This window comes from Ahaetulla prasina, chromosome 7 (genome assembly GCF_028640845.1).
Source record: "Ahaetulla prasina isolate Xishuangbanna chromosome 7, ASM2864084v1, whole genome shotgun sequence".
Taxonomy (NCBI): domain Eukaryota; kingdom Metazoa; phylum Chordata; class Lepidosauria; order Squamata; family Colubridae; genus Ahaetulla; species Ahaetulla prasina.
The window spans coordinates 54,223,400-54,246,026 of record NC_080545.1 but is presented as its reverse complement, the minus strand read 5'-3'; the positions used below and the strand labels follow the sequence as shown (position 1 = coordinate 54,246,026).

At 34.5% G+C, this 22,627-nt stretch overlaps 1 protein-coding gene across 1 annotated transcript in view; it reads right to left on the bottom strand.

Annotated features, from left to right (window-relative positions):
* Window positions 1-22,627, bottom strand: part of PTPRQ (protein tyrosine phosphatase receptor type Q) — a 122,179-nt gene that overhangs the window by 73,291 nt on the left and 26,261 nt on the right. Inside the window, exons 13-25 of the mRNA XM_058191656.1 lie at window positions 17,568-17,828; window positions 15,066-15,226; window positions 14,119-14,230; window positions 13,356-13,582; window positions 12,340-12,409; window positions 11,665-11,864; window positions 10,120-10,354; window positions 7,720-7,848; window positions 4,397-4,543; window positions 2,438-2,610; window positions 2,114-2,321; window positions 896-1,021; window positions 616-795 (exon numbers count right to left, since the gene is read on the bottom strand). Of these exons, the coding sequence (XP_058047639.1) occupies window positions 616-795; window positions 896-1,021; window positions 2,114-2,321; window positions 2,438-2,610; window positions 4,397-4,543; window positions 7,720-7,848; window positions 10,120-10,354; window positions 11,665-11,864; window positions 12,340-12,409; window positions 13,356-13,582; window positions 14,119-14,230; window positions 15,066-15,226; window positions 17,568-17,828 (2,229 nt within the window). The remainder of the gene's footprint in view (window positions 1-615; window positions 796-895; window positions 1,022-2,113; window positions 2,322-2,437; window positions 2,611-4,396; window positions 4,544-7,719; window positions 7,849-10,119; window positions 10,355-11,664; window positions 11,865-12,339; window positions 12,410-13,355; window positions 13,583-14,118; window positions 14,231-15,065; window positions 15,227-17,567; window positions 17,829-22,627) is intronic.

Below are 22,627 nucleotides of genomic sequence, written 5' to 3'. Positions count from 1 at the left end.
CTGGCTCTTTGGCTTTGAAACAGAGATGAACACTGTCCCCTAGAGTTGAGAACGACTAGTACATATGTGCGAGGGCAACCTTTACCTTTACTAAATTTGGCCCTGTCAAAATTTGAACTACCAGATGCAAAGTATGGCTTAACAAAAATTTTCAACTTTGAAGTGGCACTTCTTTCATTATGTAATCATTGTAATAATGTAGTATGTACAAAGCATTGTATCTTTTTCTTCTTTTTTAAAATTTTTTCATATTTTGAATTGCATTCATTCTTTTTTTTATTTAATTTGTAATGTTAAAAAGAACAATAATAATAATATAATGATAATAATGAATGTATTCACTATGATTTTATTTCATTAAGTTCTTTTTAGCGATCTATTACAATTGAAAAACAAGAATAAATGTGGAGAAAGAATGCAAATAGAAAGAAAAATAATCTGTTTTTAAGGATAAAGTACAACCATCATGGCACAACTTGACATAAGTAACTTCTACAGAATTCTATTTTAAACTTATATTTCTCAACATTCACTCATTCACACACTCTCCCTTTTTCCCTTCTTCCTTCCTTTGCTCTGCCCTTCTTTATCTATATATATAAAAAAACATCCCACCTGTAATCAGTATGTGTTTTTCTGATGTAGTCAGTTGAAATGCTTTGCTTGTATCCACCTCCATTGCATAAACTGTGTAATGTGTAATTTTTCCATTGGGATTTAATGGGTTATCCCAAAAGAGCAAAATTGAAGATGAACTAATATTTTTATAATCTATATTTTCCACAGAACTTGGAACTACAAAACAGAATAATTCATTTAAAAATTTAAATTTAGAAAAAAATTGAAAGAAACTAAATACTGCCAACATGATAATATTTCTGTTATAAAAATTTACCTTGTTCACTTGTCTTAGAAATGAGAATAGCTGGTGGTCCTTCTCCAATGATGGTAAAAGCAGACACAGCAATTGCGTATTTAGTGAAAGGCTGGAGTGCAATTACACGATATGACAGCTGCTCAACTGAAAGATTGATGGTATCAAATGTTTTATATTTTTAAAAAACTAAAATCAGTCATAGGCATTTCTAGGACTAGTCCGGAGGATATTATTTCTACAAAAATGGTATAAGATTGCAGTTTTTGTGTGTTTATGTTGAATGGTCACTATCAAAATAATTGCAAAATTGATCATCATGAAGATATTCATTGCACAGCAAAGAATAAGAAACAGGAATGCTGTTTCTATGCATGTTTAATGAAGAAGAAATCATACTGGACTCAATGGATGCTATTCAAAAATAAACTTGAATACTAGATTTACAAACATAGATTGCTTTCATTTCTGAAGCACATTTGCATCAGTGCAAAAAAAAGGAAAAGTAATCTTGGCATATTGGAAATGGAAAATATGTTTTTGAACAGTCACTGAAAGACAAAAATAATAGCTAGAAATCGTAGAAACAACTTTCCAGCACTGTTTTATTTCCAACAGACATCCGAAGTAATGAAAATAACACCAGCATTATCTTTCTGTTACATTTAATGGCTCCCTTTCAAATTTTCAGAACATTTTTAAACCGGTATCCATCAGCCAAACTTTATTTAATGGGTCATCAATATCTGTGTTAAGTCACAAAAATGCTCCTTTGATAATACTGTGTAAGTGAATACACTAATGGCATCACTGTGTCAAAGGGTCACCTCCACCTGTTGGTTGCCCCATGTTGCTGAGCTGTAACTTTTTGACCTATTTACCTTCAGTGACATTTGGAAGCCTATTAGTCAAAAACTGTTGGGGGGAAAAAATTAAAGGTCTGCATGGGACATGGAGATAGGTTAATCTCTTCCAATCACACCTGCTTTGGCAACTGTAATAACTGATTGTCTATGCAGCTTGTGCAATGGGTCTGGCACCTTCTTTCTCAGAGACAGAGGTCAACTGCGTGACAAGGGGCTACTAAGCTCTGCTTGTGTGGCATTTCCCCATTTGCAGAATGTGACATCAGTAAATGCCCACTAACAATGCGGCCTAACTCTTTGCTAAATATACTTTGTGTAATAGCCATGATCTGACCAATGAAGTAGCTATAGAAAACAGCTTTTTCCTACTTACCAGAATTTAAATATAGTTCTGCATCATCATTTAAAGTTAGGAAATTATCAGCAGGAATACTAGTATATTTTACTGGAGAAAATTCATGTACTTTTGGGAACATTTCAGCTGAACCTTCATATAAACTGGTCGCTGTTTTTATTTTATTCAGTGAGGAAGATGATGCATATTCTTCTAACATATCTGGATCCCCAGATTCAGTAAAATGCTAACACAGAAAGAGAAGAAAGAAACCACTTTCCATTTTTTTAACCTTAGCGATAGGAATGTAGACAAAGGAATAATGTGAATATATTAAATGTAGGTAAGCATGAATTAAAGTACCTTGATTTTTTCTGTCAGAATTGTATCTTCAAGGATCTCCTCTGTTTCCTCATGGAAAACTTTTACTCGGTACTGAGTGATGACTCCATTTGGTTGCTGTGGTTTTTTCCAAGCAATTCTTATAAAGCTTGCTGCTTCCTCTACTACATGCAAATCAAATACAGGTCCTGGAACTGAAATGTAATTTATATAGTAAAATTACAGAACAGCAAGCATTAGAAAATATTTAACCTTAAAATTGTTGTTGTTAGTTGCAAAGTCATGTCCGACCCATCGCGATCCCATGGACAATGTTCCTCCAGGCCTTCCTGTCCTCTACCATCCTCTGGAGTCCATTTAAACTCATGTCTACTGCTTCAGTGACTCCATCCAGCCATCTCATTCTCTGTCGTCCTCTTCTTCTTTTGCCCTCAATCGCTCCCAGCATTAGGTTCTTCTCCAGGGAGTCCTTCCTTCTCATTAGGTGGCCAAAGTATTTGAGTTTTATCTTCAGGATCTGGCCTTTTAAAAAGCAGTCAGGGTTGATTTCCTCTAGGACTGACCGGTTTGTTCACCTTGCAGTCCAAGGGACTCACAGAGTCTTCTCCAGCACCATAGTTCAAAGGCCTCAATTCTTTGGCGCTCAGCCTTTCTTATGGTTCAACTTTCACAGCCATACCTTGCAACTGGGAAAACCACAGCCTTGACTACACACTTTTGTTGGCAGGGTGATGTCTATGCTTTTTAGTACGCTGTCTAGATTTGCCATAGCTTTCCTCCCCAGGAGCAAGCGTCTTTTAATTTCTTGGCTGCAGTCCCCATCTGCGGTGATTTTGGAGCCAAGGAAAATAAAATCTGTCACTACCTCCATTTCTTCCCCATATATTTGCCACGAGTTGAGAGGGCTGGATTTTAAGATTAAAAGTAACATTTATTTGAAATTACATCTGATGGATACCATAAATGTCTGAAGTGTTGCAAAGAACACTATGGGAATTTGCTATTGTCTTTTTCTAGCCTACAGTGCTGACATTCTCCAAGCTTATCTTCCAGTGTTGCTAAACTACTAATTACTGTCCCTATTATTCTTTTTTTTTTTTTAAAAAATCTAGTTAGGATTGATGACCTTCCAATCAGTTGACCTCATTCATTCTCCCATAACAACCCATTCTGCCCAAGAATATTGAGTGAAACGCCACATCTCCCTAGAGCCCTCTCCCTAGTGAGAACTGCTCTTGAGAGCACTCTAGCTATACACCTGCAGGTACAATTTGCAACTGAGATAAGCAAAACTGGCTGAGGAACTCTGGCAGTTGAAGTCCACAAGTCTTAAAGTTGCCAAAATTGGAGACCCCTGCTCTGGAGTTTTGGTAGCGAGACTATTTTCATGATTACTTTCCATTTATTGTAAAAGAACTGGAGTTGGGGAAAGTGCATGGAAAGAACAGCCTAGAAACAATTAATACACATCTTGCTTTTGAAGTGAAAACTGCACACATTAATGCATCATGTGAAAATTGAACTGATTTCAGTTAAAAGAATCTGTAACATAATCAGCTTCTTTACTAAACAAACTTTTCTTGTAATCACTTACTGCCATCTAATGGCCAAATAGTTGTGCTGTCCTAACAATTGGGAGCGAATAAAACTAAGATTGTTTAATTCATCTTTCAACGACAACAACAACAATAATAAACCGTTCAAAATACTGTCAGAGAACCTGCTGAATTTTACATACTATTTAATGGCTAAAGGATGCCATGAAACTAACGGAAGACTCATTCTTATTTATACCATTATCATTTATTCCAGTGTTCTTGGAAGCAAGCAATTGATTCAGTGTTACTCAACATTTAGAGCTGCACACAAATACACATCCACATCTTCCATAGGCTGTATTTGCCAACACTATCTCCCTATATTAAAATATGAATACAATGTATTAAAATTATACATATTTTTATGACATATACAGCTTACCTCCTGCAGGTGTGAAAACTGTTATATTAGACTTTGGGCCCACTCCAGCACTTGTTTCAGCAGCAACAAACACATCATATAATGTAAATGGTATCAGATTATTAAATGTAAATTTGAGATCTTTTGTGCTGTTATCCAAAATACGAACTGAAATAACCATTTAAAAAAAAATACCAGACAGTTAAGGTCTTTGAAATTATTTTAAAAGGATTTTGTTCCTGATTATGTTAAAGAAAACTGAAACAAGCAAGTATTATAAACTGATAAGGTATGTCAACTACATGTTAATGAATTTTTATGACACCTGGTAAAAAGGTAAAAGACAATAATAATACAGATATATCCTATTAGCTTAATCCAGGTTTTGGAAAATGCCTATACTTCCATGTATTTAATACTCAATTAAACGTTACTACATATTTAATTATGTCAGTATACATATAATTATGCATATAATTTAAATGACTATACTATGTTGGCTTGCAGATTAATTATTAAAGAACTGACCACACATTGACTAGAGTAAGCAAGTTTAGGGTTAGGGTTTTACCTGAAATTTTGGTATACTGGCAAAATGGATCAGTACTACCTTTCAGTTAACAGGGCATTGTTGCATATATTAAATCAAATAGATTGAAGACAGTAAATTTTCAGTTTCTCTACCTTACTAAAAATGTTAGGTGAGCACATTGATTGCTCAAAATAACAGTGGGTAGCATATACTTATTACTCATCTGGTGATTATCATGGCCTGTAAGATTAACACACTAGCCCTTCATGACATGGGACAAGGCTGTTTGAGGGATCGCCTTTCCTCACCTTCCTCATCTTTTTATATTCCAAAAGCCCCATAAGACCTGGTTATGTGACTAGGCCTAAGGATCACATGGAACCACAGATGTTAAACTCTAGAAAGAATGCAGAGAAGAGCAACAAAGATGATTAGGGGACTGGAGGCTAAAACATATGAAGAACGGTTGCAGGAACTGGGTATATCTAGTTTAATAAAAAGAAGGACTAGGGGAGACATGATAGCTGTGTTCCAATATCTCAGGGGTTGCCACAAAGAAGAGGGAGTTGGGCTGTTCTCCAAAGCACCTGACGGTAGAACAAAAAGCAATGGGTGGAAACTGATCAAGGAAAGAAGCAACTACATCGCAAAAAAGGCTTTAAAAGTTGTAAACCTAATCTTGCGTAGCTTCTTCTCCAAAAACACTACACTACTAACCAGCATATAAAACATTTGCTAGACCAGTTCTTGAATACAGCTCGACTATTTGGAACCCATACCACATTTCTGACATCAATACAATTGAATGTGTCCAGAAATATTTTACAAGAAGAGTACTCCACTCCTCCAAATACAACAAAATACCTTATGCCACCAGACTTGAAATCCTGGGTTTAGAAAATTTAGAACTACGCTGCCTTTGACATGACCTGAATTTAACTCATAGAATCATCTATTACAATGTCCTTCCTGTCAAATCCTACTTCAAACAACACACGAGCACACAATAGATTTAAGCTTAATGTTAACTGCTCCAATCTTGATTGCAGAAAATATGACTTCAGTAACAGAGTTGTTAATGCTTGGAATACACTACCTGACTCTGTGGTCTCTTTCACAAAATCCCAAAAACTTCACCCCATTCCTAAGAGGTCTGTAGGGGCATGCATAAGAGCACAAATGTGCCTACCGTTCCTGTCCTATTGTTTTCCTTCGTTATATCCAATTAATATAGTTATTACATACCCATACTCATATATATGCTTATGTATTGTATAGTTGTTTCATGCTTATGCTTATATATACTGTGCGACAAAAATAAATAAATAAATAAAATAAAATAAACTTAGAACTAAGGAGAAATTTCCTGACAGTTAGAACAATTAATAAGTGAAACGTCTTGCCTGCAAAAGTTGTGAATGCTCCAACACTGGAAATTTTTAAGAAAATGTTGGATAACCATCCGTCTGAGATGGTGTAGGTTTCCTGCCCGGCCAGGGGGTTGGACTAGAAGGCCTCCAAGGTCCCTTCCAACTCTGTTGTTATTATTATTATAAATTTTTGAGGGAGCCATTTTTGTTGCCTTAAACCAGGGGTGTCACTCATGTAGTCATAGTGGCATCATGTGATGTATCGGGACTTTTTTCTCCTTCGCTAAACTGGGTGTGGGTGTGGCCAGTGAGTGACGCATCTGGTCCGCAGGCTGGGAATTCGGCAGCCCTGCCTTAAACTATGGGTTAAAAATGAGGAAGGAAGGAAGGAAGGAAGGAAGGAAGGAAGGAAGGAAGGAAGGAAGGAAGGAAGGAAGGAAGGAAGGAAGGAAGGAAGGAAGGAAGACACCAAGAGGAAGATGAAAATGCAGAAGACAATGGTTGGATGGAGTTAATGAAATCCTGAAAAAAGTCATAAGTTTAAAGAACAAATGATATGGTGGACATAAAAATGGTTAGCAAGGCTAGAAAGATATGAAGAGGTAATGTGTTGGTATAAAGTAAATTTAACTTTGCTCATTATTTCTTAGTCTGAGTTCTGGATAATGTTAGTTATCCCTAAAAGGAAATAGTATGATGCAGTGATGAAATGTAAAATTTGTTACTACCAGTTCTGTCGGCGTGGCTTGGTGGTGGTGGGTAATGTGACTGGGTGAGTGTGGCCAATTTTTTTTTTAACTTTTAAAAGCATTTTTTCTACAACCTCTTCGGCCAAAGAGGTTGTAAAAAAATGCTTTTAAAAGGCTCTGACAATCCCAGCTGAGTTGCCTGATCGTCAGAGGCTTTTGTTTTCTTTTAAAAGCATTTTTTTGCCTTTAAAAGAAAAAAAAGCTTCTGATGATCAGGCAACTCAGCTGGGATCATCAGAGCCTTTTAAAAGCATTTTTTAAACAACTTCTTCGGCCGAGGTTGTAAAATTTTTCAACCTCTTCGGTAGAAAAAATGCTTTTAAAAAGCTCTGACGATCCCAGCTGAGCCACTTGATCATCAGAGGCTTTTTTTTTAACTTTTAAAAGCATTTTTTTGGCCAAAGAAAAAATGCTTTTAAAAGTAAAAAAAAAAACCCTCTGATGATCATGTGGCTCAGGTGGGCATGGTGGAGCAGGGATTTTTGCTACTGGTACTCTGAACCACCCACCGCCATTGCTACCAGATCGGACAATCCAGCCCAAACCGGGAGCATTTCACCCCTGGTATGATGGTATATAAATAAATGTTACAACTGTATAACTCTAATAGTTTTATGAAACAATTAATGACTAAACACAGTAGATTATGAAACATGTGAACACAATAATACAAAATCAAATTAACCGATTTACCAGATTGTTCATATAATTCCACTTTGTAAGTAAACTTTCCAGTAACAATGTTTGGTGGCTCCCATGAAATTGAGAAAGATTTTCCTGTAACATTTCCCATGACAAGATTCTGAGGAGGATCTTCTGGAACTAAATTTAAAACAAAAAACAAAAACCCACACATATTGGAGTATTTATTTCATAAAATCTGAATTGTGCCCTCCAAGTTTCTTTACACTACTGTAATTATTTTTAAAATTCATCCTGATAGTAAAACTACTAGCATATGAAAGCAGTGGTCAATCCACATCAAGAGATATAATACACGTGGAACTCAAATTAAAATGAGCATTCCTAATATGCCAACATATAAAATGGCAGATTTTTGTTTACCTAGTTAAGGAATTGATATAAAGATAGCAATTTCTGAGGTTTTATGGGTATGAAAAAGAGACTGTTCATTTTTATTTTTATTTTTTGCAAAATACTTTACTGTGGCAGTAAGATGAAAAAGGCAATGGGCTGGCTCAATCATTCTTCTTCCATCTGCCCAGGGGGCCCATTCTTGGATTCATTTCATCCTATCTCTTGCACTGTCTTTTTTATTTTATTGTAATTTGTTTGTTGTGAGTTGCCTAGAGACGCGGGGAGTTGGACGGCATACAAATTAATAAATTATTATTTGTCTTGGAGAAAAATTTATCGAAGTGGTTAGTAAGAGTCAAAAATGACTCGATAGCACATCTGGAATGTTTAAAAAAATCAATTGATTATAATCAAATATGTTTAATAATGAGGCAAGTTCCATACAATTTTATTTCATTCTAAATAAAAAGCTGGTGTAGATTTGTCCATAATTTGTATGCATATCCATATTTCATTGTTAATATTAACATTTTTTCTCAAATACATGAACTTTAAGCCTTCAAGCCAAATTTTAGGCACTCTGTTGAAATAAGGCAGACAAAATTACACTATCTTTCTTTTTTTAATGGCCAATATATGTTTAAATATAAAATGTATTATTAGAAGCCTCAAAAAAACCTGAAAGCCAAACTTTAGACATCACTTTCTAAAAATAATCTTGGTTATTTATTTAAACTGCCTTGAATATTTTCTTCAACATTTAACTTTGTTAGTGATATCCCTAACCTATTGCTATTTCTACACAGCTGACAAAATGCTTCAGCTGCTCGAACTGTAATGAAGATTAGGTCAAACATGACATTATTCAAAGGCACTGGTGGTCATAAAAAGGACAAATATTTTGTATTCTACTAGCTGCCAATATGAGAACAGCTGTTAACGGATAGTAATAAATCTTGTCCATGCAAAGTCTGATCTCTGCTTTCTAAAGATTATTTATCATTCTTTATAAATCTTGCCAAATATAAGGGCATTGACTATATTGTTATAAAAACAGTTATCCTTGGAATGGAGAATTAGTTCCAGCAGTTCTATCAAGAAATACATCTTATCTAAGGAACATTATCAACTAATTTGCAAGTCCAGTGCTATCTTTAGTGAAATAGCTGGATATAAAAATGGCTTTTTAACATATACTTGCTATATTTTTATTTGTGATTGGATTACTAAGCGTTTTGATGGAAGGTAAAATTGGTTACTTTGTTAAAAAAGTATCCTGAGTTGTCCCATATTTATGAAGGATTTCATTATTTCTTTCTTCAATTATGGAAACTAAGCCAATATTAAGCTTAAACTAGAGCATGGGTGTCAAACTCAATCATGTCTGTTACACAGACTACTTTTCTCATTACAAATTACCTTTCTCTCCATTGTTTGTCTCAATCAAAGTATAATAAGCAGCATGGAAAAATATTCTGCTACAACTCTCTTTAATTGATTAGTTTACTGTTTTGGACATTGATAATTTCAAATACTAATTTGTACATCATATGTCCCTTTCCCTCTCATGTATGGGCTTGAGAAATTGCCTCAGAGGGAGATAAGATATCTACTCATTGGTCTATAAGATAATGTATATCATGCAGATTTAAAAACTTCAATATAATTAAATTTTTATTGCAAAAAAGTTTTTTTTTATTTCAGTGTGCTTCAGATGGTTCACCACGTGTCTTATATGATTAAATAAAATGCAAATACCTACACTGAACCAACCACAATTTTCATTCAGATTTCTCACTGACATCCATACCTTCTCTTTCTAGCATTTCTCTGTAGAACAGATCCTTTATTCTCTTAAATCCCAGGGACAACAGAAGAATAAAACTTGATCCATTCCTTATATAAGGACAGAAAGCTACATACCCAAAAATATATTTCTGGAAGATAAATTGTCCTACAATAAATTTTGAAAGATTCAAGATTTGCAATTGCAAATGCTGTCCATATTGATTTCCCCTTCTTAACTTTGTTAGGATAACTTTTAAGAATATGTACCTGATTCTGGTGTCCTGACAATTGCACTGTCAATATAACCTGCTTCAGTGGTTACTGCTGAAACTTCAAAAAGGTAAGTTGTGTATGGCCTAAGATTAGTCACGACAAAACTGACAGGTTCATTCCAGACTGAATTCATTGCCTTGGGAACAACTGTACTTGAGGTAAATGTAGTAGTTTTACTAGACGTAGTTGAAGGAGTGGTAGTACTCCATAAAAATGATTCATTGTTATCCTGTAAAGACAAACATTGAAATAAAACAATTATTTTTGTGGCTGTTTTTATTGTTTTTATATTTTAATTGTTTTAAAATTTTAGAATTGTAAGCATTTGTAAATTGCTTTTCAGATTTATTTTATTCTAATGAAACATAAGAGTAAAAATTGTTTTCATGTTTTTAGTATGTCAATGTTGAAAAAGTATTTCAATGAACTCTGCACATATTGTAAAGGAGGGGAAAAATGCATTAGACATAGATGCATATGGATAAAAATACAAAAACTATAGGATAAACTTAACTTGATAATGCCAAACAATTGGTCAACGCACATATTTTCTTATTTAATGATTTAAAAAAATATGTTGTTATATAAATGTCTGTCAAATTATGAGAAGTACGTCATCTATATATTAATTTACTATTTGGAATTGCACATGCTTATGAGAATCAAAATACATCATTGTGCTGAATACATTTTATTATTATTATTATCTCTTTTATTCATTAAACATGAAACTCAGTCAACTGAAGAATTATTATTATTATTATTTAGGGATTAAGTTTTTCTGTAGAATGTTTTAAAGTTAAACAGAACAGGACATATGCACCTTCAAGCGTAGTATTCATATGTGAAATTAAAATGTGTTCATTTTCATAACTATTGAAATAGAGAAACTGACCTTTTGGATTGGACCACCTAAATTTGATGAGCATAAAATTTTGCCATTGATGTATACAAATTCAAGGAGGCACTTTGAAATTGTATGTTTTTAGTACAAAGAAAATTCAAATTTTAAAAAATTCTGCATTCCAGATCATCTGGAATCTGGATCAAACTTTATAGATGGATACTATAATTTCACTTTCTCTATCAAATGGAATCAATATTAATTGATGACTAAGATGATGATATTTTCATTTATTTATACCTTTAAAGTGGTTTATAAGAAAGCAATAAAAATTTAAACATAAAAAGGATAAAAAACCTAAAAGCAAAACAAGAAAGAAAATCCATAAACCAAAAACCTAAAAGAAGAATTTAAAAACAAAACAATTCAAACAAAAAACATTAAAATTTAATCTAAAATACCAAAGAAATAAAATGTTTACCTGTAATTAAAAGGACAATAAAATAAGTTATTTTATTCTTCCATTCATGCTTTAGAGATCTCCGGTCAGTTTTGTTCTTAGGATCCCTCACACTTTGCCCTTATGCAACTATCACTCTGATTTTTTTTATTGTGAATTTTGAACTGAAACATGGACAGTCCTGAAGAATCAACTTTTATTTTTTATCTAAAACCAGCATGTTTTATATACTCACATTGCATTCTGGTAACCTGCCAGACAAAAGATCTTCCACTTTAACAGAGACATCCTTCACTATTATTCCACTTCTTGCGTGCTTTACACTAATTTTGAAACTAGTTATTTTCCCATTTGGCTGTTGTGGCAAGAACCAAATCAGATTTACAGCTGAGTGGTTGAAAGCTTCAACTGTGAGATTTACCACTTTACCAGGTGCTTGGAAAGGAGCAGCAAAAGAAAAAAGAAAAAAAATTGATTTATTTTAAATAGACTCTTATTAAAAACAGTATTCTGTTATTACTGCTGCATTACAGGAAGACATCACAGAGCTCATACACTGTTGTAATTCTAGGATGCCAAACATAAATGACAGATTTCCTTAGTCCCTGGACAGAACAAGATTTTCAGGTTCTGTGAAAATTTTATCTGGAGCGAACTATGTAATATATAATTATTATATATTTTAGAATTAGAATTGAAAAGTATATAAATGAAAAGGATTGACCTTAGGATTGAATTTATGTAACAAAAGTTTCTATCCTCATATTGTATATGTAATAAACAACATTTAATTTAAAAACAAAAATAATGTTCTCATAATAACACGTGATTCAGCACAATTTGCCTCTTTAGGTCCAAGCATATTATGTAGCCTGACAAGATTATTAAGAGATGTTATAAACCAAGTTACCACTTTCTGCTGTTTGAAAGAGAAATGGCTCACTAAATATTCCAACGCCAGCACTATTTTCAGCAGCAACCTGCAAGAGGACAAAATCGGTGAGAAATAAGATTGCATTTTAAGTGAAACAAACAATATTCATGCAAACTACCAAATTCATGTATGCTTCTGTGAGAAAAAAAGACCCAATAAAAACAGAAGATGGAAATCATTTGAATGTTCTCCACATGTTCTTTATTAAGTGATATGCATGGTATGAATGTTTTTCTCAATGAAATTAAAAAGTGTGTGATAAAGATACCAATGGATCCATACATTGCTATTATGGGAATTGATCAATTTGAGATATTGCTTGAACAGGTATGACATATTCAATAGTTATGATGTATTCAACTAAATACACTTAAATATAACTGATTTAGTACATTTTATAGAGACGTTTGATGCAGAATTGCAATATGAATATACTGAAATATCACCTGAACTATCCTGAAATTGTCCTGATAATGAGATTCTTCTCAAATTAATCTTTATCTTTGACTTGAACAACTTATTGGACTTTTGCGAGTTGGATCTTGTTAGACCGTGTTAGACTGGAACTTTCGGGAAAGTTATTACTCTTGTCTTTTTAAACTTTTATATTATATAAAAAATGAACATGTGTGATTTTCCTCAGAAGTATAAGAAATACATTATTCTTATCAAATAAAATGCATTGGGACAAAAACACAGAAGGGGAGGGGAGGGGAGGAGGGGGAAGGGAAGGGACAGCTTATTAAAATACATAAGAACACTACCAGTTCTGGAAATTAACATATTTTTTCACTGTATTAAATTATTAAATGCAAAGCCTTCCATTAGAGAGCACAACTGAAGTGAAACTGAGGTGAAATTACATGCCTGCAGTTAGATTTACATTAATTATAATTTGAATATATATATAAATGCTTTGATGCTTACAAATTTCAAGAAGTAAAATACTTCATTTTAAATTATATTTTATAAATAGTAAAATATAAATTTACCTGAATTTCATAAGTTGTTCCAGGGTTAAGGTTGGTTAGTAGAACTTCCAAACTATCTGGTTTTGTTGTAACTTGGGTATAAATATTTTGTATCCACGGACAAACCTCTTTATATTTAACTATGTAGGATATTATTCTCCCATTTGGGAAATGTGGTGTATTCCACGAAAGGAGAATTCCTGCAGATCCAACTTTTTCCCCAGCAAGGAAAACAGGAGGTCCTGGATCTGTATAAATTACACATTTTTACATTAAACCTAGATATTCTTTAGCTACTGGAGAATAATGACAGAGTTTACCAGTTTTTAAGCATCAAAGAGCAGAAAATATGAAGTTGGCTTTTTTAACTTCATGAAAGATAATAAATTGCCTTTTGGAACATCAAGTACTTTCTTTCTCTAAGAATTTTAATGGAATGCTGTAATATTCACAGACAAACAGCTTCTGATGCCAGTTTACTTTTTTAAGCTCATTATTAAAGCATCTGTGTGCATAGGGTTCTCTACCTAAAATTGTATGGAAGAGTTTGCCAAGACATTTTTGAATACTCATATTTTGGCAAGTGTGTTTTAAATCATATTTTTCAAAAGGTAATTTTCTCTTCAACTATGCAACTCTGGAATTACTTCTTTAAAATAAATCTTTTTCCAATTACTTTAGAGCAAGCACTGTGAACAATTTCAGTTTGCAAAACAGAAAATTAGATACATATTTTTGAGATATTTTGAAAAAACACTCAAATGCAATTTTCCCGTAAACTCACTAGTTACATTAGTTGTCACTGTTCTGCTGACAGGTAAACTATACACTGAAGAGGAAACCGAAGAAACAGTCACATTATATATTGTCCCAGGAGTGGTATTCAAAATTTCAGCCTAGAATGGGAAATTAAGATTTAGAACTGCATCTCTCAATTTAAACAAAAGCAAATAAAGTATTGAATAAATCAATAATACATTCACATCACTAGTATTCATAACATTTTTTTTAAAAAAATTCATTACTCTTAGATATAAGCTGTCTATTCAAAAATGTTTTAAAAGCAGTAGTTAATAGTTTGTTTTAATGGCCCTGTTTACTTGTAGGATTCTGCAGTTTTAAGTAACAAAACTAATTAGACTGTTCATAACTGAGAGATCCTGAGATGACCTAAGGAAATATACTATCATTGTCATTGAAATATAATCTACATCAGTCAAGACTCAATATTCATATGAAATACCTGTGCCTTTGTACGTCCAATAAAAAACAGAAGCAAAAAAACATGAAAAATCATGGTTTGAATGTATGCATTTATATATATATATATCCAAATACTGCAATCAAACGGTGCTCTTAAAACTTTGTGATAGCTTATGAGAGAAATGTTGCCTGCATTAATGATTTAAGTCTAGATCTCCCTGGCAAGTACACAATTGATGAACTTGTATTACTCAATAGCTCAGCCCTGCCTTTATTAAAATATTCATGAACACTTAAATGACTAGCTAGAGGTCTGAGGTAGACTTTGTAAAAGTATCATGACTGTTGTTAATGCAACAAAGAATAGATGTTGAAATCTGCTCTCATAAATTTGGTACATGTAACTTTCGCATTCCCTACCCAGCTTAAAAGCCACAAGATAGAATGTCATGCTATGCCAATTGTGCTGTTTGCGCAGCTTATAAACAAATTTGAACTATAGTACTATAAACAAAAGCCCTCACATACCTGATACTCTCCACTTCCCATATCTTGGAGAGAAACAAAGCCATGAGGAGGTGCAAGCTGCACATGAAACTGTTCTACATATCCATTCGGCAGCCTCCAGTGCAAAGAAAAGGAATGTGAGGACACATTGAAAACTGTCAGTTTCTGAGGCATTTCAGGGTCTTAAAAATAAAAAAAAATTATACATTGATCTTTCCATTAAGAAAGATTATCAAAACATTAAGTTCTAAATAAATTAGTGCCAGTACATCGATCTTTGCATGCATCAACTATCTGTCATAAGCTATATACCCATGATGGAGAACCTATGGCATGTATGCCAAAGGTGGCACACAGAATCCTCTCTGTGGGCACGCTCACCGTCACCAGCTGCTATTCTGAGTTCCATTGTGTGCATGCATACTGGCCAGTTGCTCTCTTCTGGGTTCCGGTGATCTGGCACTCGGTGCCGAAAAAGTTAGCCATCACTGCTATATACTATTAAGATGTTTAAATCCCAACTTTTTTTTTATTACCTTTAAGTTAGTCTTGTCTCTAGGCAATTGTTTGAACAAATCCCTGAAATTACAGGGAAGTGATCATCAAGAAGAAGTCACCCAGCTGGCATTGTGCCAAGGTGGGATTAGAACAGTGACGGCAAATCTTTTGGATTCAGTGTCACAAAAATTCAGAAAATGCCTAACCTGACTCTCCTGGCATATTATCTCTCCCTGCACATAAGAATATGAATGTTCTTGTATGATTCACCCACAGACCTTCTGAAAGTTGCATAAGAGAGAAATACTCTTGCATGGCCTGTGGTGCCTCTGAAAATCATGCAAGAACAGGTTCTGTTCTTTTGAGATTTTCAGAGGCTCTAGAGCAGGGGTGTCAAACTCGCGGCCCATGGGCCAGATGAGTCATGCGCTGGCCATGCCCAGTCCTGGTTTAGCAAAGGGGGGGAAAAGTCACGATATATCACGTGATGATGTGATGGCACAAGTTTGACACCCCTGCTCTAGAGGCAGAGTAAGAGCCCAGCCTTCTCATGTGACTTCCAGAGGCTCCAGGGCTGTATAAGAGCACACCACATTCACATGCAACCTCTGCAGCCTCAACATTGAGCAAAAAAAGGGCTACTGGCATGCAATCAAAAATGACATTGCAGGTCAACCTGTGACACACATTTCATCCATTTACCATAACCAGATTAGAACTCAAGATCTTCCAGTAGTCTGATGCTTATTTATTTATTTATTTATTTATTTTATTTTTATACCGCCCTTCTCCCGAAGGACTCAGGGCGGTGTACAGGCATAATAAAACCGACAATACAATATACAAGTATAAAATACGATTTAAAAAACTTATTTAAATTAGCCCAGTAATTAAAATTTACCATATTAAAAAACCCCGTTTAAAATTAATAAAATTCAACATTAAAATCCCAGTTTAAGCCAGCCCCGCGCGGATAAAAAGATGAGTCTTGAGTTCGCGACGAAATGTCCGAAGGTCAGGTATTTGGCGTAAACCCGGGGGAAGCTCGTTCCAGAGTGTGGGAGCCCCCACAGAGAAGGCCCTTCCCCTGGGGGCCGCCAGCCGACATTGTTTGGCGGACGGCACCCTGAGAAGTCCCTCTCTATGGGAGCGTACGGGTCGGTGGGAGGCGTGTGGTAACAGCAGGCGGTCCCGTAAGTACCCAGGTCCTAAGCCATGGAGCGATTTAAAGGTCATAACCAGCACCTTAAACACTATGCCAAACCAATTCTTTTAAATTCCCATTATCTGTTCATAAATGGAATATATTAAGTAAATATAAATAATTTAATCCCTATTTTTATTATCAAAATGTATCATTTTGCATGAGAATAATGTTACAGTAGAAAATAATGTAATAATGTTACTGTAATGTTACAGTAGAAAATATTCACAGTACTCATTCTTAAATCAGGATTAGAACCTGGTCAATGGAAAACAAATTATGGATGATTTTGAACTTGAGATATCTCTTCTTGTACTTGTATAATCTTATTCCTAAAATGTGCTTCACTTTTAGTCTATTTACAATTTTGAAACTTTCCACAGAAGTATTATGAGCCACGGTGTCACAGTGGCTAGAGTGCAGTACTGCAGGCTACTTCTGCTGAATGACTGCAATTTGGCAGTTCAAATCTCACCAGGCTCAAGGCTGACTCAACCTTTCATCCTTTTGAGGTGAGTAATATAAAGACCCAAATTGTTGAGGTCAATATGCTGACTCTGTAAACCGCTTAGAGGGGCTGTAAAGCACTGTAAAGCGGTATGTGCTCTTGCTATTTCATGCAAGAAGGTGCATCATTACATAATTATTTGCCAAACAATCTTTTTTAGCATTTGCACCATTGCCAAGTTAGTTGTCTATTTTCTTAGCCTATCAAATGGTAAAACAATTTACACTTTTTCACAAAACCCTAGTTTAAGATGTTTTGAAACTGATTCTAGTAGCATATTTGTCAACAATTCCCAACACAGAAATTCACAAACCTGTCACAAATTCTGTAAAGGAAACTGCACTTTCAACACTGCCTTTTACTCTCTGCAAAGTGAAGTTATAAATGCTACCAGGAGTCAGATTTGTAATGGTGTGATGAGTCTCACCGCCTAAAATAGCATATTCCTTTGTGAATGTCTTGTTTGATACAGATGCTTTGTAATGGCTGAAGTCAGTCTCACTTGGATTCCATGTTAATTTAGCAGAGGTTGTATTTTTCTGAGTTAAGGTTAGACCGCATATCTTCACTGGTTCTGAACAAAATTTGAAAAAGAGAGGTAATATATGTGGAAAAGCAACCAAATATTGAATAAATATATTTCTCTTGAATAAAACATACAGAAACTTTTTTACAAACACTTTGACATTGCTACGAGAATGAAATTAACTCTTTCAAATGCAATCTGATAATAGTTAATTATTGACAGATGACAATTCCAATGCAATGAACGTAGAAGGTTGATATAATTCCTGTTTCTCAGCCGTCCAATAAAAATGTTATTGGACAAAATAATTGGTCACTATTTGGAGTCAATCTTAATTTCTTCTCTGCAATTAAGATTTTGCAGTTTAGCAAAAAGTAGTTTTTGCACTCGACATATTGTCTGGTGTGTGTGTGTGTGTGTGTGTGTGTGTGTACGTACAGGGAAAAAAATGTTAACTTACTTTTGGTTTAATAAGTGTGATCAAAATTATATATTTTATGTTTGTATTATTTCTGGATGTTGTCTGGTTACATCTGTCAATACAGACAAAGGCGCACTATGTTGACCTCTTTCCAGCCCTTATTTTCTGGAATTATGCCATCCCTCAAGGCATTTGAAGCAGCAAGTCCGACCATGTTATGTGCAGTCTTAAGAAGATACTATGCAGTCCTTACAAGTCCAAGATAACAAAATGCCTAAAATTCTGCCCCTTCTGCTTGCTTTGGATGGTCTCACTCAACTGAATGGCCATTGCTATTCAGCAGACCAAACACTATTTCCAGGGTTATAAAACATGTCCTTCACACAAAGGTATCTGCTTTAAATATTCAGGCTCCCATGAAATCTACAAACTTCTCAACACCAACTCACACCTTTTTATCCATTTGGGGAGGGAGGCACATAATCAAATTTCTTGAGAAACTTTGGTTTGGGATTGCAGTTTCTAACATGATAAGTGGAATTTGTACATACATACATATAGTGGGCTTAATCATAAATTGTTCAATAATATGGCTCAGGAATGCAGCCCTTTTTAGCTAAAATATTATAATTCTGGTAATATAAATTAAAGTAAATTCTAGTAAAATCATTTTATTTCGGTGGCCCAGTGGTTAGAGTGCAGTACTGCAGGCTACTTCTGCTGCCAGCAGTTTGGCAGATCGAATCTCACCAGGCTTAAGGTTGACTCAGCTTCCATCCTTACGAGGTTGGTAAAATGAGGACCCAGATTTTTGGGGGCAATATCCTGACTCTGTAAACTGCTTAGAGAGGACTGTAAAGCACTAAGAAGCAGTATATGTCTAAGTGCTATTGCTATTTCTGTTTTGGAGTGACTATTGGTAGTGGTATGTATTTTATGCTGGTCTATGATTGAAGTATTATCAATGAAATACATACATATATATCTATAAAAGTATGACTCTGTGTGTATGTATTTATAAATGTATATGTATATGTGTGTGTGTGTGTGTGTGTGTGTGTGTGTGTATGTAATTTCAGTCAAATACCAGCATAAAACTAATAACAGTTAATGTAAAACAGAAATAATTTGTTAATATAAAATTAAAATGTATCAGACAATTACTTGTAGTAATTTTTATCATCGCAGGGATGCTGGCAGCTTGTCCTCTTATTGTCTTTACTTGAAAAATGTATTCAATTCCAGGCATGAGGTTTTTCACTATAGCCCTGTTATCAGATATTATTGTTGTTTGAAGAGTTTTGTTGCCAGGTATCAAGCAATAAGAAAGCTAGGAAAAAGAACATACTTTCACATCATATTCTAGTAATATTTAAATATAATTTTAAAGGTAGCACAGCAAAGAGAATGCACTGTGGATTAGAGCCAAAAAAATGTAATGGACGTAAGCTAGTATTCATATAAAAATTCAGAAATTACTACAAAGAATAAATTCTATAGCAATGTTCTTGTCAAACGAGATATTAGAAAATATGTCTATACTTGCATTACTAAATTCATTAAGCAGTGGGCAGTTACTACGAAACAATGATTCTGCAATCTTGCCTTTGCTTTATATGCTGGCGTCGCTGCTTTGCAACTGATGATCTACTTTTCCCATTATATATCCCAGTAAAATATGAAATCTTTTTGTTTTTTATTTTAAAAATTTACACAGGTAAATCATTTAGATAAATCCACTTTCCTGTGGCTTTCTAATCTTGTTAAAAGTAACCAAAGACTAAGTATATATGCATTTTGCTTGCTTATTTTTAAAAAAATCAAAGGATGATATGCACAGCAATAGCCAGCAATCTATTTTATATCTGTGCAGTAGGAATTAATGATACATTTCTCATCATAAGTGTATCTCATCATATGATATTCCTGTCTTTTCTGGCAGCAGAGAGCTGTGGTAGCACAGTGGTTAGAATGTAGAACTGCAGGCTAACTCTGCACTGTCAGAAGTTTGATCCTCTCCTGCTCAAGATTGACTCAGTCTTCCACCCTTCCAAGGCTGGTAAAATGAGAGCCAAGATTGTTGGGGACAATATACTGACACTGTAAACCACTTAGAGAGCACTAAAAAAATAAATAAAAAAATAAATGAATGAATAAAATAAAATAAAGCACTATGAAGTGGTATATAAGTCTAAGTGCTATGGCTCTTTTAGGAGACTAGACTTCTACTCCAAAACCCATCCCTGACAGATTTATTATGAAAACAAGTTGGCTCTGTTTTATTTTATTTATTTATTTGTTACATTTATTTGCTGCCAATTTCTCTGTGGGGCTACTCTAGGCAGCTTATAACTATGCTGCTAGATCAGGCATGTCAAACACGCAACCCGCAGGCTGGATCCGGCCCATGCAGGCCATGCCCACCTCAGTCCCACAAGGGCAAAAAAATCCGGATTGACACCTCTTTGCTATATTGTACATTCAGGCAATGACTTCTGTAAAGCCTTTGACTCAGTGGTACACGACAAACTTCTTCTAAAACTAAAATCCTATGGCATCTCCGGACCTCTCCATAATTGGATAACTGCGTTCCTGTCAAACAGGCAACAAGTGGTCAAAATAGGCATACCCTATCAAATCCTGCTCCTGTTAATAGCAGTGTCCCCCAAGGCAGCATTCTAGGTCCAACACTCTTCATATTATACATTAACGACCTCTGTGACCATATTATAACTAATTGTGTTCTCTTCGCCGATGACGTCAAACTATATAATACTACCAACAATGCTGCTATCCTTCAAAAAGACCTTGACTTTGTGTTGGAATGGTCAAAAATTTGGCAACTCCAAATCTCAACCATCAAATGGTCTGTCTTACACATTAGAAAAAAGAATCTAAGTGCCAAAGCCCACTGCAACTACATCACCAAAAAGGCTTTAAGAGTTGTAAACCTAATCTTGCGTAGCTTCTTCTCCAGAAAGATTACACTACTAACCAGAGCATACAAAACATTTGCTAGACCAATTCTCAATTACAGCTCGCCTGTCTGGAACCCACAATTCATTTCGGACATTAATACAATTGAGCGTGTCCAGAAATATTTTACAAGAAGAGTTCTCCACTCCTCTGATCACAACAAAATACCTTATGCCACCAGACTTGAAATTCTGGATTTAGAAAATTTAGAACTACGCTGCCTTTGGCATGACCTGAGCATAACTCATAAAATCATCTGCTACAATGTCCTTCCTGTCGAAGACTACTTCAAGTTCAACCACAACAATACACGAGCACACAATAGATTTAAACTTAAAGTGAACCGCTCCAATCTCGATTGCAGAAAATATGACTTCAGTAACAGAGTTGTTAATGCCTGGAATGCACTACCAGACTCTGTGGTCTCATCCCAAAATCCCCAAAACTTTAACCAAAGACTGTCTTCTGTTGACCTCACCCCATTTCTAAGAGGTCTGTAAGGGGTGTGCATAAGAGCATCAGCGTGCCTACCGTTCCTGTCCTAATGTTCCCTTTGGTTGTATTCAATTTGTGTGGTTATTTCATGCTTATACTTATATATATTGTTGTGTTTGAAAAAATAAATAAATAAAAATAAAAATAAATAAATAAAAAATGAAACTGTAGGGGTGGTTATACACTAGCATGTTTATTAATCTGAATTTAAGGTTTGTTGCCTTGTGTAAATCTAAGAGTGTCAAACATCAAAATGCTAGAATTATTTTCTCCATTTCAGTGTTTCATGAGTGTTTCCATATTATAAACTATACAAACATTCACTATACCTATCTTTCAGTTTATGTACAGCTTATAATGTGGGGAAATAACAGCCTGTAATAATGAATCCCCTGTGGCTTATATTTAGACATAAATTTCAAATTTCTTTTCTTTTTAAAATTAACTTTTTCATCTTTAGTCAATTTTTGTTGTTATTTTGTTCTGTTGTTTCACTTTTATAAAAGTACCAAGAATTATATTTGGAATATTTGAAATTTTAAGGCCTATACAAGAATTGCTTTTATTTATGCAAATGATCTGTGCCCTAAATGCACTTTGCAAGTATATTCTATCTGGGTTAGCACAGCCCAATTAATTATAAAAAATGAAAATGCTTTGGAATCAGTTATTTCCTGAATTACCTATTCACTCTGTATTATGGGTAGAATCTGAGCTTGTTTATTTCTATCCAGAATTTGAACTGATGAAACACCTGATCATAATTTCATCCATGTTTTCAACCATGTCTTCCACTGGATCTGAGTGAAGGTTCATAATGGACTATTATCTGTATGTTTCCAACACCCCACCCCAATGCAATAACTTTTCCATTTGCTTCATGAAGATATTAAACAAGATAGTAGAAATCTAGGAACACTTGACTGATGCATAACCAATGCATCCAAGGGTCTAA